We start from the raw sequence: 27,962 nt of genomic DNA on the forward strand, positions 1-27,962 counted from the left end.
ATGAGGTGGCTGTCGACGCTGGCGGCCGTGGCCGTGCTCCTGGCCACCTCAGCAGGCGGCCAGAGCCAGGAGGGTCCGAGCCCCGGGCTCGCGGACAAACCGAAAGTCCCGGGCAGCACCACGGACAGCGGCAAGACCAGACCCACAGACAGCTCCGTCACCGACAGCACCACCGACAGTGTCACCGACGGCACGGATGGTACTGCCGCAAACAGCCGGGCCACAAAGCCCACGAGCGTGGGCGGAGAGCGCTTTGGGGGCAGCGCCACGGCCAAGGCCCCGCACCCCGAGGGCGTGAGTTCCCCGGCCCCGGCCACCGCCACAGCCGGCGTCGGGGGCGACGGCCCGGCCACCTTTCCAGGGCAGCCGTGGCAGTGGAGGAGGCGCGTCTACTTCCGAGAAGAATTCGAAGACGGCGGTAAGGGGGCAGTGACCGCGGGCCTGGGTGGGCGGGCAGTGCTGTGGGTAGCATGAGCCTCACACATTGCAAAGCTGGGATCCCCGAGGTGGGGGAGAGGGGAGAGAAGCGGAGGAGACGGTGCAGAAGGGCTCCAGGGAGAGTCGTTCAGCTTTCTCCTTCCCACAAATAAGCTGAAGATGTCCTAGCTCCTACCCAAGAGGTCCTAGCTCCTCCCTACTACCCTAGTAGAAGGAACTCTACTCTGGACACATCCAGGTACCTTCCTGCTCTGTTCCCTTCTTTGAAAAGGAGCGGGCCCGGTACCCTTGACTCTGTCCACACCCTGGAGGTACTGTGAAGACCTTAGCTTCTGGTATGATGGAGCAGGTTGGGAAGAGTTCTGGGTGTGGAATCAGGGGGAGATGGGTCTGAATCCCAGCTTGGTCATTTATAATCTGAATGTCTCTGGTCACCTTTAGGTGACCTTACTGGAAAGTGAGAAACACATACATTCAAATAAATCCCAGGACGGAACAGAGTGATGTAGAAAGAGTATGGGTCTAGGATCAGGGAAAGCCCTGGATTTGGATTCTAACTCTGTCACTTACTAGCCCGCCCTCCCCCTCCTCGGGGTGTCAGTCTCCTTTGTAAAGGAGTTGGAGGAGATGAATTCAAAGGCCACTTTCAGCTGGATGTCAGTGTGGTTGGATGGCTTATCCAGTTGCATGTCAACAGAATATATTTCAGGCTCACTGATTTAGTCTAGAAGGAATCTTGGAATTCATCCTATCCAACCACTTCCTTAAGGGGATAGAGTCCAACAAAAGAATGAAGAGATGAAAGTAGTCATAAAAATAGGAGGATACAGGCTCCAGGGCTGGGAGACAACTTACAGGTCTGTTGTAGAATGGAAGCTCCTGGAGGATGGGACCCTTGTGTTTGTCTTTGTATCCCCAATACTTAGCACAGGACCTGACTCACTGTAAGTGCTTAAGAAAAGCTAGTTGATGGATCTAGTTCAATGCCAAAACTTTAGAAAGAAAAGAGCCTCAGAGAAAGGAAGTGACATCTAAGGTTACACAGCTAGCAATTAGGGCAATCAGCTTTCAAGCTGGTTTGGCCCTCTCTTTCTAAACTCACTTTGAAACATGCTACAGAACTTGTGGATAAGTGATTAAACAATTCTCTTTTGAAGGAGTTAGGCAGCTTTTCATTTTCTTTTCCCCTTTCCTCTGCTGCTTAGCATCCTGGGATGTTTGAAAAGACCAAATGGCACTTAAGAAGTTTCCACACTTCACCAAGTAGCTTGCAAGAGGGACTACCTTATAAACATAGACCTGTTGTAGGAAAGGAATCATTGTCCCCCAGTTCATGGATCTAGGTAATTAGAATACACAGAACATTAAATGGAGTCAGGGAGACCTGAGTTCAAATCCTACCTCAAACACAAGCTGTGTGAGCCTGGGCAAGTCACTTAACTACTGCCTGCCTCATTTTCCTCATCTGTAAAATGGGAATAACAACAGTACCTACTTCCCAGAGTTGTGAGAATCAAGTGAAATAACATTTGAAGTGTTTTACAAACTTCAGAGCACTTTATAAATTCTAGCTAGTTAGCTAGAACTGGAAGGGTTCTCAGAGGTAATTTAGTCCAATACCTTTACGTTGCAGATGATGAAAGTAACTCAGTGACTTCACACATAAAAAGTAATGAAGTTTGGATTCACACCCAAGTATTTAGTCTGAATCCAGCACTCTGAATTATCTTTTCTATTGAACCACTCACCGGCTAATGTTATACTGTCTAGTAGGGCTGGTCACTCAAAAAGTCTTTGTTTTCTTGTTCAGTCATTTCAGTCAGAGTCAATTTTTTGTTACTCTATTTGGGGTTTTCTTGGTAGAGATACTAGAGTGATTTGCCATTTCTTTCTCCAGCTCATTTTACAGATGAGGAAACTAAGTCAATCAGAGTTGAGTGACTTGCTAGTAAATATCTTAGACAGATTTGAACTCAGATAAGTCTTCCTGATTCCAAGCCCAACTCTCTATTCCCTGCACCATTTACCTGCCTCTTACATGGCATTAAAAGTCACAAAACATTTTTTTCTAACACAATCCTGTGAGGTAGACATTATCAGTTGTATCATCTTTATTTTACAGATGGAAAAATTGAGTCTCAGTGAGATGAAGTGGCTAGACTATGGTTACAAAAGTTGCAAGTGTTAGAGCTACAAATTGATCAAAAAGCATTTATTAAGCACCTATTAAGTATCAGGCAATGAGTACAATAAAATAAATGGGATAAAACTACAAAAAATGTAACAGATCTTTCCCTAAAGGAACTTGCATTCTCATAAATACAATGTGAACATCCACACATACTTAATACATACATGTAACATGCAAAAAACCCAGAGCCTCTTGGGGCATAAGGACACTAGAAGCTGGAATGATGAAGGGGATCTCATGTGGAGGCTGAATTTTGAATGAAAGCAAGCATTCTGAGAGATAGAGGGGAGAAGGGAGATAACTCCAAGCTGGAACTAATGCAAAGGCATACTAGGAAGATTAACTACCACGTGTGTGGAGTAGTGAACAAACTAGGATGGCTGAACAGCAGGAAACTAGGTAAAGGGACAGGAAGGTTAGGAAGAACAAGTTAATAAAGAGCTTTACACACCAAAGAGAAGGGTTTATGGTGATCCTGGAGGCAATAGGGAGCCACTGGAATTTAGTGAGCAGGGAATGATATGGTCAGATTCACGATTTAGAAAAATCACTTTGGCAACTGAATAAAGGATGGGCTGGACTGGGATAGACTTGAGGCAAGGAGACCAGAAAGGGGGCTCTTGGGAGAGATTATGTGGTCTTATACAGAAGTGGTGGCTATGTGAGTGAAGAGAAGGAGATCAATGTGAGAGGGGTTTTAAAGATAGATCACAGGGTCTTCCACTGAGTACAACATCCTGTCCCCTGTCCAGGAAGTACAGTTCTGGAGGCCTGGGCTTGGATGGATCCCCATTCAACACCCTAGTGCTTTTTGGAATAGAGTAGCTTATATATCTCTGCCACCTCTTGAAGAGGCAGCGCTTGACTACTTTGGCTTGTTCTTTGTTATCCCATTATAAGATTCCCTTCTCGTGGAACATGCCCTAACCTGTACTACCCACCCTTGGGAAGGGAACAGAAAAACCATTTATCTCCTAGGGAATTAACTGCAAGAGACCATCTTTGATAAACATTGTTGAAATAACAACTTGGGTCAGACTCTCACTTCACCGCTAGACTCCTGCTCAATCCCCACAACAGCCTTGTAAGAGATGCACTGGGGAGACAAATGATTGCTAGATAAAATGAAATTATACTTAATAAGTGCCTTGCAAACCTTAAAGAACTCTCTCTATATATCTCTATATATCTACATATGTAAATACTAGCTATTATTATTATTATGGATGGAGATGTGATATTTATTGGGTGTTTACTATGAATCTTCCAAAAGCTAACTTTCTAATGGGAAAAGACAAAAACATAAAGAAATAGGGAAGATTATTTGTTTAGGGGCAATGGAGCTGTTGAGGAGCAAGAGGTAGTCAGTGAGACATTATGAGAGTGAGATGAAGGACCACTACTGAAATAGTGGTTTGAATGGGGAACCCCAATCAGGAGAACACAGTCTCAGGGTAGAGATTTATCTAGAGTGGGAAGGAAGCTGATAAGGAGAAGTCCACAAAGTGAATATAATCAAGAGTGGGTGAACCAGTCACTGGTTTGTAAAAAGAGGGAAACTGAGGCTCAGAAGCATTAGGTGAACTAGGTCAAATAACTAGGCAATGAAATCCAGTCAAGAGTATAGTCAAGCCTTCTCAGTGAGGGGATGGGAAGGAGGAAGGGAGAGAATCTGAAACTCAAAGTTTTAAAAACAAATGTTAAAAATTGTTTTACATGTAACTGGGGGAAAAGAAAATACTAAATAATGAAAAATAAATAGCAAATATATGGAAATAACAAAATACTAATCACTTTGCAAAATACTAATAATTTGCATTTTTCCAGAATTTCCAAAATTAAATTCTAATAATAAAAAGAAATAAGTATTATCTTATTTGATTTGGGGGCACCAGCGGGATAGAGCTGACATGGATTGATATGAAGAAGCTGGGTACAGTGGTCAGGAAAGGGAGGGGTGCTCCAAGAGATTCTGAGCAGCTCTAGCTAAAATCCTACCTCCTACAGGAAGCCTTTACTAATACCTCTCAATGTTAACATCTTCCTTGTGTTATTTCCTACTTATCTTGTTCGTATATAGTTGTTTGCTTGTTCTCCCTCCATTAGATTGTGAGTTCTTGAGAGCAGGGACTGCCTTTTTGTCTCTTTGGGTATCTTCTGGGTTTAAACCAGTGCCTGGTACATAGGAGGCACTTAATAAATATTTATTGACTGGCTGACATAGGATAATTGATTATCATACCTTTTATGGCATCAGTGGTAATATTAGTTTAATTCTCAATTCTTGGGAAATAAATAGAAAGCTAAGAGGTTATCTCAGTTTCTATATCTGTAAAATGAGAGCATTTGACTTGATCACCTCTAAGGTCCCTTTTATCTCTAAATCTGGGGGTGGGGATTCTCAGGCAAGCCCGTCTGGGCTTCAGTCACTTGACATTTACTAGTTGTGTGACTCTGGGCAAGTCACTTAATTCTAATTATCTCAAAAAAAAAACCCAAATAGACAAAATAAACCTATAATTCTAATTCACTTTGTCTCTCCTAGCCTTAGTTTTCTCATCTGTCAATACTGGAGCAACCTACCTCCCAGAGTTATTTTGAGAAAATATGCTTTATCAGCCTTAATATACTAGAAAAGTGGGCGAGATGAAGATTATTGTCACCAGCAGGGGGCAATAGACATAAAGAAATACAATGCCTTTGGTCCTGTGAATCAGGGTCTGATAGAAGATTAAGGAAGGGGAAGTGGCCCGGTTTGCACCCAGAGTTTGTGTCCAGTACATTCTGCCTCTGTGGGCCAAACAAGGGGAGAGATTTCTGAACATCAGCTTTCTACAGATGTTGCCTGGATGAAACATAGCCATCATCATCATCATCAAAAGGAGGAGGAAATAGAAGAGGAAGAGGAATTGAAAGAAGAGAAAGAAATTTGTTGTCAAGAATTGTGCCCAGTTAATTGTTTTCCTTATAATTTTTGCTACTTTAGACTTTTTTGTGTATTAACTTTACATTTTTATATACCCTCCTTTTTATAGATGAGGAAACTAAGGCATGGGAATATAAGTAACTTGCCCAGGATCACATAGCTAGTGGGTTTGCCAGAGGCTAGACTTGACTCAGCTCATCCTAACCCCTCCCATCTCTCCCTTAGGACACACTGCCGCTCACATTTGTTTTAGTGAATTTCATGGCATATTTATTCTGTCTTTCTAAACCACAAATGTCAGCTGGCATAGGTCCTCCGAATCCAAATTCAGTAACCTTTCCCTGTATTCATGCACTTATTCACCAAGTATTAAATGCCTGCTGTCTGCCAGGCACCCAGAATGCATAAGCCAGAATGGACCAGTCTCTGCTCTCAAGGAGCATTTCGTGGCCTCTTAGCATTTCATGTTGTCACCTCGATTCGGTCTTCCTTGGTCAGATGTAAGGAATTTTGCATATATCTTTCATTCCCTGACAGATGGATGGAAAAAACGGTGGGTCCAATCTAAACACTTGCCAGAATATGGTAAATTCCAGCTGACAGCTGGGAAGTTCTATGGAGACAAGGAGAAGGATAAAGGTGAGTGTTACTGTCCCTGGAAGTGGGTTGGACTGGAGAGTTCTGATTATTGGGTCCCTTTGCTATTCATGAGTCATGGTCCTATTGGTTCATCCCACAAAGTGTCATTTCCTTCTCTGCCTTCCTTCTCAGATGCCTCTCCAAGGACTAGAGGGAGCCTGGAGTCCTCAAACTTGGGTCAATTAGCAAGCACAGCCTTTGGCTGGTCCTCCCAAACACTTCCAATTTGAAATGAATTCACATCCAGGGATGGCTGTGCTCAGTGGTATCCCAGGAGCAGCCTCACAAAACTCATTAGGATGTTGATCATTATACAATGAATTTTTTTTTTTTACCATAGAATCTACTACAAGAGAACTATAATCTACAATAGTGGAGTGAGAACCACCACTGATGAAAGTCCAAGTCTTTAAAAAATATTGAAGTAAAGAATCCTGAGACTTAGAATTAGAAGGCATCTTTGAGATTATTTTACCCAAATCTTTTACTTTAAAGACAAGAAAACTGAGGTCCAGAGGAAAGGAAATAACTTGTTCAAGGTCTCAAGCTAAAAATTATTACTTATTTAATTTAAATTTTAAATTTAAATCCAGGTCCTCTTATTCTAAATGTAGTGTTCTTTCCAATCTAGTATACTGCCTTTAATAAAATTTGATTTATGTACATATATATATGAATATTTAAGAAAAAAATGAGTCATTCATCTTAAGTTTTGAGAAAGTTTCTTATGGTGAAATTAATTTATTTTGTCTACCGATATTTATTAAGAATCTACTTAGAATAATACTACCAAAACTGATTTACATTTTTAATGCTATAGCAATAAAATTACCAAGGGAATACTTTTGGAATTCCTATGGAAAAGTCAAAGATCTAGAGCATCAAGGAAAATAATTAAAAGAAGTGGGGACAAAGGGAGAATAGTATTTGCAGTCTTCAAACTGTATTATAAAGCAGCAGTCATCAAAGTCATTTGTTATTGCTTAAAGAGAAGGTTCAGCAAAACAGGCTAGATAATTGAGATTCAAAAATAATAGAATTGTTTGACTAAATAGAAAATACAAATTACCTCAGGAAACATGTGTATGTAATTTGTGTGTATGTGTGTAAGTAACTGATAGATTTTTAGGATCTATCAATAATAATAGATCAAGTAGATATGATTAAAGGATCTAATGGATCCTGTAGATCAATTAATTGATCAAAGGATATGAGCAGACAGTTCTCAAAAGAACAGCTGCAAAGTATTAGTAATCATATTTGGGAATGATCTAAATCACTATTAATAAGAGAAATGCAAATCAAAATGACCCTGAGGTTTCATCTCACACACTTAAATTGGCCAAAAAATGACCCCCATAATGACAACATTCAATGTCCTCCTCAATAGAGATGTTGTGGAAGGATAAGCACCTTAACAGATTATTGGCAAAACTGTGAAATGGTACTACCATTTTGGAAAGTAATTTGGAATTACACAAATAAAGTGACTCAAATGTCTATACCCTTTGAACCAGAGACTCCATTGGGCTTAACCACCAAGGAAGCCATTAATAAGAAGAAAGTCTTCGTACCTCCCTAAATCTTTATAGCAACACTTTTTATGATATCCAAGAATTGGAAAAAAGTAGATATTCATCCATCAGTTTAGGAACAGCTAGAATGATATGTGAATATAATAGAATATTACTGTGATATAAGAAATGGCATATGATGAATGCAGAGAAGCATGAAAAGAGCTGTATGAATTGACACAGAGGGAAATAAACAGAACCAAGAAGCACAACAACAACCACAATATAAATGGAAAGAATGAAATAAGGGTGCTGGCCTTTTTGTTGTTGCCTAAACAAAACTCTTCTTGTCTTGACTCCAGGAATTTCCCCTGGCTGTCCCACAATCCTCTCCCTCCTCATCTCCACCTCCTGACTTCCTTCACATCTCAGCTAAAATCCCACCTTTTAAAGGAAGCCTTTCCTAACTGCTCAATTCAAGTGCTTTCCCTCTGCTTATTAATTACTATTTATTCTACATATCATTTGCACATATTTGTTTTCTTGCCTCCACAACTGATTATGAGCTCCTTAAGGGTAGTGACTGTTTGCCTCTTTCCTTCAAGTACTCCCACTGTTCGGCACAGTGCCTGGCACATAGTAGGCATTTTATGTTTATTGTGCATTTTCTGTAAATCATTCTTCCTTTCTTAAATAGTTACGAAGCCCCCCCAAGGGGTGGGGGACACGAGGGTGGGAAGGGGATCTCTCTTCTATGCCCAGGGGAGATACAGATACACAGAAGTCAGGCTCGCCTGCCATCAAGAAACTTGTGATCTAGCAGGGGAGACTTGTCTGGTTAAGAGAGCAGTTTAGGGCAAGGAGTGCTCAGTTTAGAGTGAGAGGTTCTGGGTTTCATTCCCCAAGTCTGTTAGTCATAACAGGTATGACTTTGAGAAAATTGTTTCTCTGACCCTCAGTTCTTCTTCCATCAATATAATAATGATAATAAATGTCATATTTGAAGATTTGCAAAGTACATTATCTCACTTGATCCTGGTACCAACACTATTATTATCCCCATTTTACAAATGAGGAAACTGAGACTGAGAGAGGTTAAGATATTTGCCACAGGTTACACATCTAATAAGTGTCTGAGGAAGGATTTAAACTCAACTCTTCCTTACTTAAGCCCAGTGCTCTCACCCACTGTTTCCCCTAGATGCCTCCCAATGAGGATGAGATGATTTCCATGGGCTCTTCCAGCTGAAGTCTGGCCAACATGCTCTAAGGCACCTTGTCATCGGAACACCAGCCTGGGCACTCAGAGCCAAAGAAGTCTTTGTCCACTATAAATAGAGCCCATTCATTTTGCTGTTTAATTTTGCCCCCTCTCATATCTCCTAGTCCACTGTCAAAAATCTAATTTTAGAGCTCGTTAAAAAATAAAAATTAGTCATTGGGAGGAGTTTATTCAATTTCTCCCTCCTTATGAAAGCTTCATGGAAAGAAGGAAAATGAGAGCTGGCTAGAAATGGGAGGGAGATCTTGCTTGTCATCATGTCCCAACTACAACAGCTTCCATCTTGCTTAGTTTTGTTTCTGTCCCTCATAAAGACCTGCTGAGAGATAAAACCAAGGTGGTGACTTTGGGGTGCTTAGGATGGACCCTGCATAGGAAGCTGTTGGAGAACTGGGTATAATGAGACTCACTCAAAACTCCTCAATAAAATGTCATTCCAGCCCAATCAGCCCAAGTGCCCTGGTGTCAAACAAGATAAAATGTCATTGATTTTCATTTTAGAACTCATTTGATGTCTGAGTGTTGATTATGGTAAAGGCTATGGTAAAGACTATTTGTGTGCCATTGTTGACCGTGGCAAAGACTAAGTGCCGGATTCATATTGACCATGATGAAAGCTCCATGAATTTAAGATGATGAAGACCATGGCAACGTATCATCCATGATGGAGGCTCTGGATAGATTTTGCAGAGGAAAAAGCTAAGGGCTAGACATAGATTGACTGGCATGAAAGCTACTTGTGAGCCACACATTGACTTTGATTAAGGCTGTGTCCTAGTCACATATTATTCAAGGTGAAGGTCATGTATCGACCATGGGAAAGGCTTTGTGTAGAACATGTGTTGACCATGGTGAAAGTCAAATACTGAACATATATTGACATATAATGAAGGCTGCCTATGGGTCATGTTTCATGGTGAAGACCATGTACATGCCATATGTTGACCATGGCATATCATGTGCTAGACGTGTCAAATGTAATGAAAACTATAATTGGATCATATATTGAACTGCACAAAAGCTATCTATGGGTCAAATATTTGCTGTGATGAAAGCCATGTTCTGGCTACATAGAGACAGGAGTGAAAGATGGATTGACTTTGCCTCTTTTCATAAAGAAAAAGTCATATGAGACAGAAGGATGCTACCTTTCGGCAGCCAATTTATTTTTTTGAAGTACTTGTACTCATATTAGGGAGTAAGATATAAAACTATAAACTGGTTACATAAAATAAGGTAATTGATGATTAGATGTAAAAGAAATGGCTTCGGGGTCATTTGAGTACCAGAAACAGGAGCAAGGTCAGGCAGAGTAATGAAAGTCCTTTTTATTTTTATTTTTTTTTGAGACTTTTTGAAGAAAGACCTCTCTGTAGGTTCAAAGTCACTGCCCTGGTTTTGTGCCTTAGCATGTCTTTATGAGGTATGGAAACAAAACTAAATATTCAAATATTATATTATAATATAATATTTACATCTTATATTATTCTATATTGTTATTATGTGCCAGATACTTGCTAAGCATTTTTTTTGCAAATATCATGTCATTTGAGTCTCTGTAAGGTGGATGCTATTATTATCACCCTTTTTCAGTTGGCAAAAAAGCTTAGGATCACAGAGTAAGTCTGAATTTGAATTCAGATCTTCATGACATGACTCTAGGCCCAATTCTCTATTCCTTGTCCAACTGATATATATGCAGGATAAATTGGAGACAATTGGGGTTGGGAAGACACTAGGAAAAAGGGGAAGGAGGAGAGGCTTTTGAAGAATATGGAACTTCAGCTGAGACTTGATGGAAGCCAGGAAGGGGAGGCAGAGATGAGGAGCTGGCTCCCCCCACGAGGCTCCTCTCTGTTCAGTCCCAGCAGTATCCGGCATATAGTTGGTTCTCAACAAAGCTGAGTTGAATAAATAACAATACTTTTCTGTGCCAGAATCTGGCTCTTGGGGCACTTATTGTTGCCCCCCGGCCCCCAGCCGGCCAGTGTGGCTGTCTCTGACGTACTGTGGGTTCTGGTTGGCGGGTGGGGTTTTCTGCCGCTGACCCATTTCAGCTCATAGGCCCGTGTTTTCTGTCCCTTTAGGTCTCCAGACGAGTGAAGATGCCAAGTTTTACGCCTTGTCGGCCCGATTCGAGCCCTTCAGCAACGAGGGTCAGAGTTTGGTATTGCAGTTCTCAGTGAAACACGAGCAGGGGATTGATTGTGGGGGAGGCTACGTTAAGCTCTTTCCTCAGGACCTGGACCAAGAGGACATGCATTCCAACTCATCCTACTACATCATGTTTGGTGAGTTCTCTGGTCAAGGTCTCTGGCCCTGTCCAAGGGTCTGATGGTGCTGGAATCCTAGTTGGAAGTGGCCCTTACAGGCAGCGGGGCTCTCTTGGTCAGGCCTGGATGGCCTCCCCAGGCTTAAACTCTGTGATCCCCACAGAAAAACTCCTTCCTTACTAACCCTTGCAGGCCAAAGTGGGATGACCCTTCACCTTGCATGATTCTAACACCACGAGGGGCAGATTCATCTTTGCTTCTGGTCCTAAACAGTGATACTGCAGCTTATCTGATGTCATTGGGTTTTTAATTTTCAGGCCCAGATATCTGTGGAATGGGAAACAACAAGGTACATGTCATCCTTAATTATAAAGGAAAAAACCATGAAATTAATAAAACCATCAAGTGCAGGGTAAGTCCACAGGCCTGGGCATGGAGGTTTGGGAGAAATTCAGAGACAGCATTCAGATATCATAGAAAGTAGGAGACAAAGTATGGTAGGACCACACAGTTCGGACTACATGGTCCCTTGGGAATTCTGCTGATGCTGAAATTATGAGCTTTTTTTTCTCTTTTAAGGGGTGTTATTAGCAACAGAATAAATCATTTTATTTATTTTTTTAGTTTTGGAAGTAATTGGAGTAACTTGCTTAGGATCACATAGTTAAGTTGGAACTCAAAATCTCTCCCTTTCTCTTGATCTCCCCTACCCACTGAGAAGCCAAGAAATGTGATGTCAATCACACATGTGAAATTATGTAGAATATATTTCCATTTATAAAGATAGTTTTCACCAATTACTTGTGTGAAATTTTGAGTTCCAAATTTTTCCCCTCCTTTCTCTTCCTCCCCCTCCCCAAGAGAGCAAACAACATGAAATAGGTTATACATGTACAATCATTTTAAACATATTTCCATGTCCATGGAATAAACATATTCCATGTTGTGAAAAAAAAATCAAAACAGAAGGGAAAAATCATGAAAAAGGAAAACAAAAGGTAAAAACATCATGCTTCAATAGACATTCAGTCTCCATAGTTCTTTCTCTGAATGCGGATGGTGTTTTCCATCTCAAATGTATTGGAATTGTCACAGATCACTGAATTGCTGAGAAGAGCTAAGTCTATCATAGTTGGTCATTACGCAATCTTGCTGTTCCTCCTGGTTCTGCTCACTCCACTCAGCATCAGTTCATGATACCATTGACCCTTAAACATGAAACATTTACCAAACAAGAAGAGAAAAGAAAAAATAACCTTAATGTTTATACAGTAGAAAACCAAATAATAATAATCAAAACATAACAGCTCATCCATAAACTTGACTCATATTCTCTAACAAAACACACATTGTGGGGGAAGAGAAGGTCAGCGTTTCCAGAAACATAGCAGTGACATTCACAGGTAAGGAAACCATGTGCCCAAGTCAGCTCATATTTTTAAACTGCAGGAGTAAATGTCAATAGTTTCTTTTAGACAACAGTCATACACCTGTTCTTCTTCTGAGACTGTGCTGACCTGCTGGATGAAGCTGCTTTTCTGCTACTCTTGGGCAGCAGGAGATTTAAACTCTTCTTAGTAATACAGAATCACTTCAGTGAAACAGCAATCCTAAACCTGAGGTCTGCAGTTTTTCAGGTCTGCTCCCTTAGATGGGTACTGAAGCCTTGTTAAATTATTTAGGGGAGAAGCATACCCCTAGATCTGCTCTTTGGGCTCAGAGGAATTCTCTCTCAAATCAAAGAGAAAAATACAGGGCAGGGTAGTCACACCCTTGTGGGGCTTCTCCACTCTGAGGTTGTCAATGGCACTGAAGAGCAAAAAATAAGTCTTAGATGGTGCAGTGGATAGAGCAGGAAAACCTGAGTTCAAACCCTGACTCAGATTCTTTTAATACTTACTAGCTGTGTGATCCTGGACTTAACCCCCAAATAAATAATATTAATATTAATATAAATAAATAAAATTTGCATTGCAAAATAAATAAAATAAAATAAAAACAAGTACTGTTGGCTTTTTTACATAGCAGGATTCAACTTACTCCATTTAGCTTCATGGAAATACAGACCTCTCCAACAGAGAGCTCCCAGTGACACAGAGGCTTAAATCAGCATTCTCAGCCAACTCAGCCCCAAACTCCAAAACATTCTCCTCCACTCTGTTTCCATCATTGTTATCTGCTGATTCACATGTACTTGCTGATCTCTGTTTTCTCATCTTCTCACCAACTCACCTGAGGTCTAATAGCAAGGCTTCTTCATGAACAGTGACTCATCTATAACTCAGGTGGAGAACCCAAATCCCACAGTTCTACCAAATGTGCCATGTACAGTTGTTTATAGTTTCCAATAAGTTCTTTCATTTCATTTCATTAATAGCCTTCAAAATTCTCAGAATAAGGTTATACGTTAAGAACTGACAGATAGCCATGCCTACCTTTATTCAGCATTCCTGCCTCTGAATAACTTTCAGACCTTTTCCCTCAGTCCATTTATCAGAGAAATCTTTTTTCAGTTCCTCAACTATCTGAAGCTATTTTTCTCACACAAATATTCTTTTACTGGTCTCTTTCAGTAAATAAAATGGCCACATATAAAATGGATAATTTACTTACAAAAGGGGAAACACTATTAAAAAATGAAATAGTCTCAAATGTTTAGGAGCTTGTAGTCTATCTAGAGGAATATATACAAACATACATATATACACACAAATATATACTATATATTATGCATACACAGAGATTATACACACACATGTAAGTATGAAGTACATACAAGATAAACACAAAGTAATTTGAGGGATTCTAGTGCAGAGAGAATCAGGAATGGTGCATGGAATTGGTGATGTATGAACTTAACTTCCTTGGTCACGTTCCTGCTCCACATCGTTGTGGGTCCTTGAGTATATGTCTCCCAGATAAATGCATTGTCTCTTCCTCCTGGTCCGGTTACTGTTGTTAAATAATGACATCAGTAACGCTCCTCTCCTTGTCCTGTTCATTGATTGAAGGTGAGCTCTGAGCCCTTCTTCTACCCAGCACAACAACCCAACCGCACTAAGGAAAGTTGAGACCACTGAGGAGGATTCATCTGTAGGACAGAGAACTGGGGTGACATGGTTCTGTCCTTTCAAAGTTTAAAGAGTCAAGAAGAAAGCTCTTCCTCTGCAATTCTCCCAGATCTTCTGCCATGCTAGGCTGGCTTGATTAGGATTATGGAGTCAGCATCATCTGGGACCCTTCAGATTCCCAAATCAAGCCTCTTGTTCTCTCTCAGGTAAACTCCCTGCAAGGGGAGTCAGACAGGATAATGGTGCAGAATTCTTCAGAACTGGCTCTTTCCCTCCCGTTCTCCCTTCCCTACAGATCAACAAGGACACTCACCTGTATACTCTGATCCTTCGTCCAGATTCCACTTATGGAGTCAAGATAGATAATGAACTGGTGATAGTGGGGGCCTTAGAAGATGACTGGGATTTTCTCCCCCCTAAAAAAATCAAAGATCCATATGCAAGGAAGCCTCGAAAGTGGGATGAGCGACTCCAAATTGAGGATCCCGATGACAAAAAACCAGAGGTAAACATGTTCTGTTCCTGGTCCCCTATCTACAAATGATGCTAATTAATGAAACAAAGACTCTTAGGAGCCATTGAAAGCATAACCCTTTCACTATTTCACTTTTAGCAGATATTTATATACATCTGGAAATCCTTTCATTCTGGGGCTCCTGTCTTTGTATTCCTGGGGACCAAACTATGTTGGACACCTAATAATACTTTATCCACTGCACCACCTAGCTGACCCACTAATGAATCTTTATGGTGGGTGAATTTTATCTTAGGACTGGGAAGATTTTGAAAAAATTCCGGATCCAAATGTGAAGAAACCTTATGACTGGGATACAGCAATGGACGGCGAGTGGGAAGCTCCTTTGATCCCAAACCCAAAGTATAAGGTAAAGGGAATTTTTTTTTCTCTTGCAAAGAGAACAAAGTATAGGACAAGAAATGGATGGACCTTCTAATGGATAAAATAGTATCTCTGAGACTTGGTAGATGTGTTTGGGGAGGGCACCGGGCTAAAAAAGATGCCAGGCTTATCTCACATTGGTCTGAACATACTTCTGTTTGTATGACCTCAAGGGAAACTGAGGTCCTTCCTTCTTGATCTGATTTTTCTTGTGCAGCAAGATAACTATATAAATATGTACACATATACTGGATTTAACATGTATTTCAACATATTTAACATGTATTGGACTACCTGCCAGCTAGGGGACAAAAACAAAAGGTTTTGCGAGGGCCAATGTTGGAAAATTACCCAATGCATATGCTTTGTAAATGAATAAATAAATAAATTTTTTTAAAAAGGCAAACTGAGGAGACTGACCCAGGGATTCTGAGCTGGCAGATTTGCCAAACCATGTCCTTGAGGGACAGCTGAGGCCACTGAGGAAGATTAGTGTGTAGGAGAAAGAACTGGGTGACATGACTCTATCCTCTCAATTTTTAAAGTTCTATCACATAAAGGAAAGATTACGATTCATCTCTGTGGCTTCAGAGGGGAGAATGAGGAAGTAGCAGATGCAGGGAACCTGAATTTGGCTTAAGGTTAAGGAAGAACGTTCGAACATTGAGAGGTGTCCAGTACTGGAACAGTGAGCTCCCTGTCCCTGAAGATGTTCAAATAGCTAAAGAAGGATAACCTTCTGTCAGACATTTTATACATTAAAGGGCTTTATGTTCTAGGTTGAACTAGATGAATTCTCTTCCGGTTCTGGATTTCAATTATTGCAGTAGTAACCATAATAAATAATACCTAAGGTTTACAACGACCTTTATACTTACAATAGAGGTGATCCCTTTGGAACATATATTCTGATCCTCAAAGGGATCCTCAAACTTTTTAAATAGGGGGCCAGTTCACTGTCCCTCAGATTGTTGGGGGGCTCGACTATAGTAAAAACAAAAACTTTGTTTTGTGGGCCTTTAAATAAAGAAACTTCATAGCCCTGGGTGAGGGAGATAAACGTCCTCAGCTATTACATCTGGCCCACGGGCTGTAGTTTGAGGACTCCTGCGAAGGGATGGAAAAAGAATTTTGGCCTCTTCTAAAGGGAGAGAGAAAATCATGTGGAATTGCTTGTGCTCTTTAGCTTGAGGCTGAAATCCCTTCTCACCACCAAAGTCCTTGGTACTGTGCCATGGTTCACCATCAGAAACTGATAAGATCTTCTCTATAGAAATGACATCTGCTTTGCTGCTGCACCCTTAGGATCATGGGACTTTTCCATCTGACTTGCAACCGAAACCTTCTCTATGGAGTGACAACCCAATAGAACATAAACTACTCAAGAACAGGAACTGTCTTTTTTTTTTTTTTTTTTTTTTTTTTTGTATCCCTAGTACTGAACATATAACAAGCACTTAAATTCTTTTTTCATTCATTCATTCATCTGTAGTGAGAGCACCTACATTGAAATCATCGCTCTAACACTTAATATCCGTTTAACCATGGGCAAAGCAGTTCAGCTTTCTGGACTCGATTTTCTCATTTATAAAACAAGGGGGTTAAACTAGGTGCTATCTGTCATCCCTTCTTCCTCTCTTTCTATGATCATATGAAATGAAAATTCAGGAAGGTTAAGATCCTTGCCCAAGATCATACCTTTACTTAGTGCCAGAAGAGGGACTCGAACCTTGGATTTTCCAAATTCAGAAGCAATGGGTTTTCCACCATACCAGGCTGTCTCTCATCTGGAAAAAAGTCAAAATGTTCTCTTGGGACACCCCCCATAAGTCAACTAGATCAAGTCCAATAAAGATCAGGAGAAGTTAGTAGCAGGCTTGGTAAAGCACTTTGTAAACCTTAAAAGTGTAATATAAATACTAATTATCATTGTTATGACATTATGATAACCACCACTACTATTACCCCTACAACTACCACAGCTTTGATTATTATTCATAGTACCACTTTATTATTATCCACACTCCTCTAGCATAGCCTGTAAGATAGAATCCACCCCTTAGGAAGTTAAAAAAGTTTAGATTGGCTCAGCTTAAGAGAGCATGTACTATCCAAGGTGCCCTACAAAGGAAGATAGAGTAGTTTGTTATGTAGTGAGTTCCCCACTCTAGAAGTATTCAAGCAAAAACTAAATGACCCTGGATCAAGAAAGACATTTTGGGAGAAATAAAGCAATCAAATTGGTTTGTAAAAAAGGCCTTCTAGTGTAGGTTTAATGCCTTGTTATCAAATTAGACCCTCATTACTCAAGACTAAAGCCTAAAACTATCACAGTTGAGCTGGGAGGCAGGATGGGGATCCCCCTCCCTCATGCCTGAGCTGTCTCAAAGGAAGACAAGGATTCAGAGCAATGGAAACGAGAAGAGATTGGTGTTCCCTATAGGGCTGACAAAGGAGTCTGAAATCAGAGTGAGCAGAGCTAAGGGATCATCTACATCTTATGCTAGATAAAGGTAATAGGGAGCCCTGGGGAGATTTTTGATCAGAGGGGTGATATAGTCCGACTTCTGCCTTAGGAAGATTATTTTGGTAGTTGAGTAGAGCGTGGATTCAAGGAGACATGAGACAAGAAGAAGGGAAATTCTTTTAAGAGTTTGATACAATAAAAAAAAAAGAGTTTGATAGAGTAAAAGTATAAATAATTCAACTCCATTAAGAGTCTGAACTGGGACTCAAGCTGAGCTTCTCTGGCTCCATGCTGGTGCCTTTTCCACTATACAGTACATATTTTGTGTAAAGCCTTCCATCCAAGAGTAGCATCAGTTTACCTTAGTAACATTACTCTTTAAGACTCTACATTGTTCCCTTGGTGAATTCCTTTCGATTCAGCCCAACATTCTAAGCTCAGAAAGATCTTGCTATCTATCTCCTGAGATAAACTTCTAGAGTGTAAGCTAGCCTTCTCAGCTCAGGGAGATAATCCTGACATTCATCCCTTTATTCAAATTGAGAAACACCAGGAACAATACAGGACTCTGGAATAAAGGCTATTTATAAAATATAAACAACAAAGGATTCAATAAATGAAAAACAGACTACTACAATTAGGACCAAATCTACATTTCAGGAGAATTTGAGTTCAATTATTTGGGTTATCTTATTGCTTGAAATTAGAAATGCTGGGAAAAATGCAGCTATTCCTGTTCAACATTCCCGATTTTCATTTTAGGGTGTGTGGAAACGTCGAATAATCGATAACCCGAATTATAAAGGTGAGTGGGTACATCCAGAAATCGACAATCCGAAGTATAAACCAGATCCCAATATTTACAGATATTACAACATCAGTGTCCTGGGCCTGGATATTTGGCAGGTATGTAGTAATTAAATGCATATACGTTTGGCACATCGTAATTAAGTGACAATTACTTAGGATCACGGAACCTTATAGTGGAAAGGGATCAAACATGAGTAGGAATCCATTCTGCTACTTGAGCCCCCAGTGGTAGAGAACAGACTACTTACTAATCAAGGCAGCCTGTCCCACTTTTAGAAGTCAAGAAGGATTGAATAGTTTCTCCTGATTTTGGTCCTAGATCTGCCTCTTTGTAGCTTCCTCCTCCAGCTCTGGGTCCTGCCCTTCGGGGCCAAATAGAACAAGGCTAAACCTTGCAACAGACCAAGGTGTTAATGATTTCTGGGTAGATAGAAAGAGCCTGAGGTTTAAGACAGATCTGGATTGCCCATAAATGCCTCTTTCCTTCTCTGAGCTTCAGTTTTCTCCTCTGTAAAATGGAATGATTATATCTGTTCTCTTTGCTTTCTTAGTTGCATATGATAATAAAATGAGATTTTTAGAGTGAATAAGTTGAAAAGATGTTTCAAATATAAAGGATTATTGTCATTATTGATATTACTACTGCTCCAGCAACCAAGACCTCATTTCATTTGCCCATTTCTGTGGAAAGGCAGTGTAGCATTGTGGATAGAGACTTGAGCCCCTGAAGTCAGGAAGGCCACAGTTTAAATTCTGCCTGTGGCCACATACTGACTACATGACTCTGAGCAAGTCATAGGTAGCCGTAGGAAACTCTAAATTGAGTTGAAGAGAAGGTGCTTCCACTGGTAAAAGGAATTTCCTTACTTGGGAATTATGATAACAATGAAATCATAGAAATTATCCCTCTGTCTGCCTCAAGTAAACTCTCCAACTACCAATGTCTTTCCTTCCCCAATTATATTGTACATATTTCATGTTTTCTAATTAATTTTGAATTTACTATGTTGTGTTCCCCAGTAGAATGTAAGCTTCTTGAGGGCAGGAATGGTTTTATTTTTGTTTTTATATCCTGGCACATAGGAGGTACATAATAAATCTTTCTTGTTTACTGTTCAACTGAATCCCTCCCTGTTGCCCTCAATAAACCCTAATGACAACAGGCCCCATGTTTCCAGTGATATGTTTTGATATGTATACAAAGTGCTTTCTTTGTGGCAACCTTGTGAAGCAGGCTCGATAACCCTTAACACCCTTCTTTTATACAATTTCAGTGACTTGACCAAGTTCCCGTAGCTAGTTGGTAACATTCATAAGTAAGAATCCAGGGTTCCTTCTAAAATTCATTTCCCTCCATTACCTTCTTGGTACAAGCAAGGAAAGCTCTGTGCTGGGAGGCAGGAGGGATCCAAGGTCAACAGGTTGTGATTCCTCTTCTGATGGTTCAAACATGGACACACAAACTGGTTTCAAAGAGGAGGCAGTGAGGGCAGCAGTCCTGGGGGCAGGCGACATTTTTGGCTGGGGGGAAGAGGGATCAGGAAAGACTTATTGGAGGAGGTGGAATGGAGCTAGGCCTTGGGGGACTAGGTTAGATTTCATTTGGCAGAAATGAGTGACGAGACCATTTCTGGCAGAATTTTTTTTTAAAGTAAGAGATCAGGAAAGGAAGGGCTGAGCCTGGAGAAGGGCGAGAAAATGGACTAGAATGGGAGATGAGAAGAGAAGAAAATTGGCTGACAATAAAGTCAAGAGGGCCAGAGGCTTTGGAAAGCCTGGTATATCATAGGCACTTAATAAACGCGTATGGATTAATTGATGGACATGGACAGGATGAGAAGCTGTGCAAAGAGAGCAATCCATGTGGGTGGGAATGTCAGCCCAGGGAGGCTGCTGCAGATACAACTAGACACTGATGGAGCTGATGGGAGAATCCTCACTGCAGCATCTCTGACCTGTGGCCCCCAAGTCTGCCCAGACAACTTTCTAGTTGGAGAAAGTCCAAAAGATCGGGATAGCCTGGAATGATGGGACTGATCCAAGCCTTTTGGCCCAACTGGATCAAAGCATTCTCGCTCTAGAACGGGAAAAGACCTTCTCGACTGTTGAGTAATTCTCTCATTTTTACAGTTGAGGAACCTGAAGCACATGGAGGTGAAATTTACCCAGGTAGGAAGTGGCTGAGCTGAGATTCAAATCCAGGTCCCCCAGATCCAGATCCAGCCCTGTCTGCTGGACCCCACTGCCTGCAGGGTGATGAGCTGTCTAAAAGGAACCAGGCTGGTTCTTGGCTGACACAGAACATCTCCCTCTAACACTCGCAGCCTCGCAGGAGCCTCTGGTAGCAGAGCCTGTGAGCCAGCTTCACCCCTGACTCAGGAGGAAGCTTAAAACTGGAAAAGCAGGGGAGGCAGAATTGTAAATAAGCCCCACAATAAGCAGAGCTATTCTTTTTAAAATACCAAGAAGGAACTCACTAACATATTCAAAATATACACAATGTGTTAGTAAATAATAATATTCTAAATAATACAGTATTAGACTAAAAAAAATTAAAAAGCAACTGTGTGCAGTGGGATAGACTCCAGAAATCAGTGCTGGAACTTCAGACGTTCAGACACCTCGGAGGCCATGTTGGACACCCCATCCCTGGCCGATCGCTCTGATAACCTCCCTCTGAGAACTCTGAGGACGGGGAGTTCACTACCTCTCACGTTCTGATTGCTAGGGTTTCCCCCTCCCATCCAGCTTAAATCTGCCACGTGGAACAAAGGCCAACCTTCCTCCATGGACAGTCCTTCAAATGCTTGAAGACAGCACTCACATCTTCTCCCTCTCCCCCATGTCTACCATATGCTGTCAACCAAGACCTTTCCCTTCTTGACCGTCTCTCTAGACATTCTCCGATTTATCGAAGGCCTTCTGAAAATTCCGTGGCCAGAGCTGAACCTCGCCAGGGCAAGGGGAAGAAGGGCTCTCACCTTCCCAGCGCTGGGCACTATGCTCTCAGAGAGTTCTCCTATGGTCAACGAGCTTTGGGGGCTGCTCTGACACATCAAGGGCTCATACTGAGCTTGCATTCCACTGAAACCCCCAGATCTTTTTGAAATGAATTGTCATTTAGCCACGCTGGCATTTACCTTGTGTATTAAAATTTGCCATTTTCTACTAGATTTTTACAGTAACATCACGAGGTGGGCATGTTGATTATGTTATTAGTGTTGTTACTATCAGGTCTGATGAGGAAACTGCTCAGGGTTACTTAGCCAATTATCGAATAAGATACTTACTCCCAACTGTTAAGATCAATTGCAGAATCACACAGCCTCATAATGTAAGGAACTATGGGTTCTTGTCAGCTAGTCCAAGTGGGTCTCTCCCCGCCCCACATCTACAACATATACACACATGCACACACAGGCATGCATCTGCATGCAATACATCTATGTGCACAACACACAAGGCACCCACATGTGCAGTGCACCCGTGCATGCAGGTACATACATGTGCATATGCACCTTTACATGCAGGCACCCAGGATGTGCATGTGCACTCTTGCATGCAGGCGCCCACCTTTGTAGATGCATCCTCACATGCAGACACCCACATGTGCATGTGCACCCTCACATACAGGCACCCAGGATATGCATGTGCACTCTTGCATGAGGCACCCACATGTGCAGGTGCACCCTTGCATTTAAGAATATACCTGTGTATATGCATCTTCACATACAGACACCCAGGATGTGCATGTGCACTCTTATATGCAGGTACCCACATGTGCAGTGGTCCCTTGCATTTAGACATCTGTGTATATGCATCCTCACATGCAGGCACCCACATTCAACACATGCATCCTTGCATGCAAACAGACACCCACATGTGCACTGCACCCTTGCATTTAGGTACATGTATGTGCACATGCACATGCACACACACCCTGCTCCTGGTTCTCTCTGAGGCCCAAACAGAACAAGACCACATACCCTCCCCCACAATCCTTGAAGAGGTTCTCAGGTCTCAAGTTGCCCTGAGTCTTGTTTTCTCCAGGATGAACGCCCTCCCTTCCTTCTGCCAACTCCCTCTCGGATGCCCATCTCCTGTCTCACCATCCCAGCTGTCCCCTTGTGGACAGCTGCAGGGTGCCTCCTACTTGGGTCCCAGAATCAAATGAAGGCCATTCTTATGGCTCGGGGAGAGAATCAGGGAAGGCTTTCTGGAAGAGGCAGCAGCCGAGGAGGCCTGGAAGGGAGGGAAGACCCCAAAACAAGCTCAGATAAGACGGTAAAGAAAAGGTCTTCCAAGACATAAAGATTAGAAGAAAGAAAATGGCGTTGTTTGGCTACGGTATGGCACATGGGCAGTGGAGCTGAGCATGTGAGGGCCAACATTGGGCATCTGGCCGGGGCCCTGAGTGCAGAGGCCATGGCTGTCCAGCACGCTGTGTCCTCTGCACCGGAGCCGCTGTCACAGCTACCGAAGACACCGTCCCATGATTCTAGAGAGGTTGGCTTTAGAAGGAAACAAAACCATTTCTCTCAATTCACGGTAATTATTCCAAGCATCTTTTCTTTCAACAGGTAAAATCCGGATCAATATTTGACAATTTCCTCCTGACAAATGATGAGGAATTTGCAGAAAAAGTTGGGAATCAGACCTGGGGAGTGAGAAAGGTAAGCTGAGCCTTCATTCTGCCGCGGGTTAATTCCAGCAGGATCACCCGATTGTAATTTAGTCACTTGCCAGGCCCTGGAATTCTTCGTTGTAACCAAAGAATTCTTCGTTTGGTGACTAATTGTTGGCAGTGAGACCACCGAGGCTAAGGAGAGCCAGGGAGACACTCGACTCCACTGGCATGGTTTCCAAGCCCCCGTAGAGCCTTCCTTGTAAGCCAAGGGGCACTTAATTTTTTATTAAAAGATGAGCATCGAGTCAATGTGGTCAACCAAATATGCTTAGGATCAATTTATGTTTAACACGATTCTTTAAAAAATTCAAATGAATTTATTTTGTTTTCAACTGATACAGACTTCTTTTCTCTCCCTCTCACTCCTCCCTCACACTCCTCATCCTATCCTTGGGGAGGAAGGGGAGAAAAACAGTCTTTATACCCAAATCTGCAGTCAAGCAGAATAAATGCTCCCACTGGCTACAGTCAGAAGTGCACATCTCATTTTGTGTCTCGAGTCTTTTGTCAGGTAGTTAGTGGCAAAGTAATGAATTCCAATAAGTATTGTGACAATTTTTCCATCACTTTCCCTAAGTCCTCAGTAAAATTCTTAGTTTGTTCACTCATTCATATTCAATAATTATTGTGCCAGCTAATCTCTCTTTCCTTCTTACTTCCTTCCTTCCTTTCTTTCTCCCTCCTCTTTCTTTCTTTCTTCCCCCCTTTTTCTTCCTTTCTCTCTCTTTTTCTTTCTCTCTCTTCCTTCCTTCCTTCCTTCTTTCTTCCTTCCTTCCTTCCTTCCATCCTTCCTTCCTTCCTTCCTTCCTTCCTTCCTTCCTTCCTTCCTTCCTTCTCTCTCTTCCCCCCCCCTCTCTCTTTTTCTGCCTCTCCCTCTGACTCTCTCTCTCTGCCTCTCTTTCTCTGTCTCTCTCTGTTTCTGTTTCTCTCTGTCTCCATCTCTCTCTCTCTGTCTGTCTCTGTCTCTCTCTCTTTCCTATGTGTGTGTCATTATTGTTGTTGGTTTTGTTTTGCATCGTTTTAATTAAATCTTTCTGGACTTCTTCCTTTTCCTCACATCTGTTGGTCTTATTTGAATTTTATTATCCTGTTATATTTCATTATTCTGTTCCATTAACTGACCATATTTATTCAACCATTTCCCTATCCTTGGACATGTAGGATATTTCCAGGTTATTGTGCTCTGGAAATTTTTTTAAATAATGATTTAGGATGCTTGTTATGAATAGTTCTGTTTTTTATTTTTGCTTATTTTGGCTACATTTTCAAAGTCTACTACCAACAAAGGAATCACTAGGTCAAAAATGTCATTACTTTCAAAACTTTTCCATAACTTTTATTTGTAACTGTGTGTAGAAAGCCGACTTGCCCTCCAAAAAGATTCTAGTAGTTTACAATTTCTCCAACAATGAATGAACGTATCCTCTCTTGGTGGATAATTTGTGATCAATGATACCTCAATTCAACTCACTAAAAAACTGTCTTATGCCTGGTACATAAAATGCATTGTGTTAAGTGCTAGGGATACAAGTTCTTCTCTCAAGGAACTTATAAGGGGAAGGACAAATAAATAATAATAATAGACTACAAGGGAAGAAGAGATAGATAGAAAAGGAATTTTCAGTAAGTTTTATAAGAAATATGATAAAGGAAAGATTACTGTCCCCTGGAGCCACCTGTGGCTGATTTCTTTCAACTCCCCCAACCTCTCCAAAATGAATACGTTGTGCAGACCCTTTAGAATGTAGCCAAGGCATCCTTCCCTTCCCCTCCCACATCAGGATTAGAGGTACTTATACTAATAGTTCTTATTTAAAAAAAAAAAAAAAAAAAGGAACAAGAAGAGAATGAAAAAAAAAGGGAACAAGAAGAGAACGAAAAAAAAAAGAAACAGGAAGAGGACAATGACTCCGAGTATACGAAGCTAATACAGGATTTGAAAAAACTGGATCTTTTCAAAGAATGGCCATTGAAACTTAAAAAAGCCTCTTCTACCCCAAAGAGTAACATTAAATGGCTACCTCCTGAGAAAGAATTTTTAGAAGAACTCAAAAAAGACTTTTAAAATCAAGTGAAAGACACTGAGGGAAAACTAAAAGACAAAAACCATCTGAGGAAAATAAGATTATGAAAAAAAAAGTTAACCAACTAAAAAAGAACACAGAATCTTAAAGAAGAAAATAATTATTTGAAAATTAGAATTGGGCAAAGGGAAACCAGTAAAGCTATGAAAGACCAAAAAATAACAAAACAAAATGAAAAGAATGAAAAAATAAAACAAAATGTGAAACATAAGAAAAACAACAGATATGGAGAACAGATCAAGAAGGAAAAATATAAAAATAATTGGACTACCTGAAAGTTGTGACAAAAAAAAAATCTTGACACAACAATGCAAGAAATAATCAAAGAAAATTGTCCTCGAGTGATAGAACGTGAGGGGAGAATAAAAATAGAGAAAACCCACCAATCACCACCTCAAAAAGATCCTTTGTGGAAAATCATTATCAAATTTCGAAACCTCCCACATCAGAGAAAAAGTTCCAAGAAACAAACAAAAAAACAATTCAAATCTGCGGAGTGACAGTAGAATTATACAGGACTTATCAACAGCCACAATAAAAGACATTATATCCATAATATTGAACAAAAGAAAAAAATGGACATTCAATGAACTTGCAGATTTTCAGGACTTTGTCTTGACCTAACCCGAATTTAATAGAACATTTAACAAGTAAAAGCTAATATCAAAGATTATTTTCGAGGAACTCAAAATGGACAAATTATTTTTGCGCTGTACATGGAAATGTATACCATATATTTAAAATTGACATCAATAATTGGGTAGCTCAAAAGAAAGATTGGGGAAGAATTGAGTATGATCTAATTCTGAAAAACAATACTATCTAGGAAAAGATAAAACTAGAAATTATATTATATGAATGAGGTGCAGAAGAACTGACACAAAGGCATTAGAGGGGGATAGGAGGGCTCATAATTCTAAAAATCTACTGATAGTGGGAATGAATTAAATAGGGAATACTATATAAACATGCACACATCAGGAAGGGTATAGCACCCTCCACAATCTATAAAGAAATAAGGGGGAGGGAATAAGATAAGGTGGGGTGTAGAAGAATGTGTAGCTTTATGGCAATGGGACAAGGTATGTAGATCAAAGGGCAAGAGATAAAGGATAAGGTGGGATATAGAAGGATGTGTAGAGTGATGGGAATGGGACAGGGAGGGCAGATTAATGGGAAAGAGAGGAAAGGATGTCATAGGACAATATGGGGTTCAGAAGAGTGTTTAACAGGAATGGGATAAGGTGTGTAGATGAATAGGCATGGGATAAAGAAAGAAGGAAAGGGTGAGGGAAGAAGATAAGGGAGGGGTCCACGGATGGGGGGAGGTTAAGTAATAAGGCAATGATGGACACATGACAATATTTTGTTTTGTTTTATTTTCCTTTTCTGTCTTTCTATTTTGCTTTTTCTTGAAAAATAAAAACAACAAATAAAAAATAAAATGGAGCCAAGGAGTAAAAATTTCTCCTACAGGATTATCTAGAGTCATTCATTCGTTCATTGATTTATTAAATAATCCACTTGTTCTAGTATCTACTATGTGGAAGCATTGTGCTAGGTATGGGGAGAGTTTAAGATAGTTAAGACAGTTTTTGGCCTTATGGCATGTATAGTGGGGGAAGGGGAGAAGGGAAATAATGCAGTCATAGAATATAGTAGAACATAATTTTACAACAACTCTAATGCAATATAGACCAAAAGAACCAGAGAGAAACAAGATCTATGCCAGGTCTGAGGAGATCACTTCTGATCTGGGGGAGGAGGGAAGAGTGAAAGCTTCTTGAACCTGACCTTAAAAGCTGGGTCACTTCTCAAAGGTCAGGGATGGGGGGAGGGGGAAATTAGAGGTGTCCAGAGTTTATGTCACCTCTAAATTATGTGGAAATTACATATTTAAAACAGGACCCAGAAAGGATATGGAGGGAAGCCTTTGAAGAAGAGGAAAAGAGAAAACAGCTAGAAGAGACCAAAAAAAAGATGGAAGCTGATGATGAAGAAGAGAAGAAATATGCAATAGAGGAAGAGGCGGATGATGAGGAGGAGGAGGAAGAGTTTGCCGACCAGTCTGAACCGGAAAAAGAAAAAGAACTGAAGGAAGAAGAAGACGAGACAAGAGGAGGGAATGGGACCACTAGGGCAGACATAAAGGATGAATTATAATCGTAGTGGCCTTAGTAACTCATAGTCAGTAGGTAATGGGCCATTGTTAATTAGGCTTGGTAGGACACTAAAAACAATTCAAACACAAAGGCCACAAACATGTATTATGCTCCGAGAGTATGCAGTCAGGGCTAAGTGCAGGGGGTGGTACTTGCCTTCAAGAAGCTTGTATGGTCTAAGAAAGTCTTACTCCCTGTGGTCCTCCTTGGATGTACTGTTGACATATCACTCATGAAATGCATGGGCAAAAAACAGTCCTTGGCCGACACTGGGTGCTGTGCCAGGAAGTTAAGGACAACCAAGTAAAGAGTGGGCTTGTGCTCTTGACTTGTGCTTCCGGGTTCCTTCTGGCCACAAATGGTACATGAGACCTTTGATTCAAATACATTTTTTTGTTCAATTATTTAAATTTTTACCACCAAGTGTCCAACAATAAAGGAAAGAATCTTTGGGTAAGTCTTTTGATTTCTTTTTCACTTTATAAGCCCATGTGATTTCATTTCTGAATTTTAAAATTGG

The 27,962-nt window shown here is 40.8% G+C and overlaps 1 protein-coding gene across 1 annotated transcript; it reads left to right on the top strand.

The window, feature by feature from the left end:
* On the top strand, positions 1-27,890 carry LOC100926396 (calreticulin-like). The gene is made up of 9 exons (XM_031968550.1): positions 1-418; positions 6,093-6,194; positions 11,078-11,281; positions 11,581-11,675; positions 14,630-14,839; positions 15,105-15,218; positions 18,462-18,605; positions 23,090-23,182; positions 27,186-27,890. The coding sequence occupies exons 1-9, from the start codon at positions 1-3 to the stop codon at positions 27,441-27,443; spliced, it is 1,638 nt and encodes a 545-aa protein (XP_031824410.1). The 3' UTR covers positions 27,444-27,890.
* Positions 27,891-27,962: the final 72 nt, after the last annotated feature.

Source organism: Sarcophilus harrisii, chromosome 4 (genome assembly GCF_902635505.1).
Source record: "Sarcophilus harrisii chromosome 4, mSarHar1.11, whole genome shotgun sequence".
NCBI lineage: Eukaryota > Metazoa > Chordata > Mammalia > Dasyuromorphia > Dasyuridae > Sarcophilus > Sarcophilus harrisii.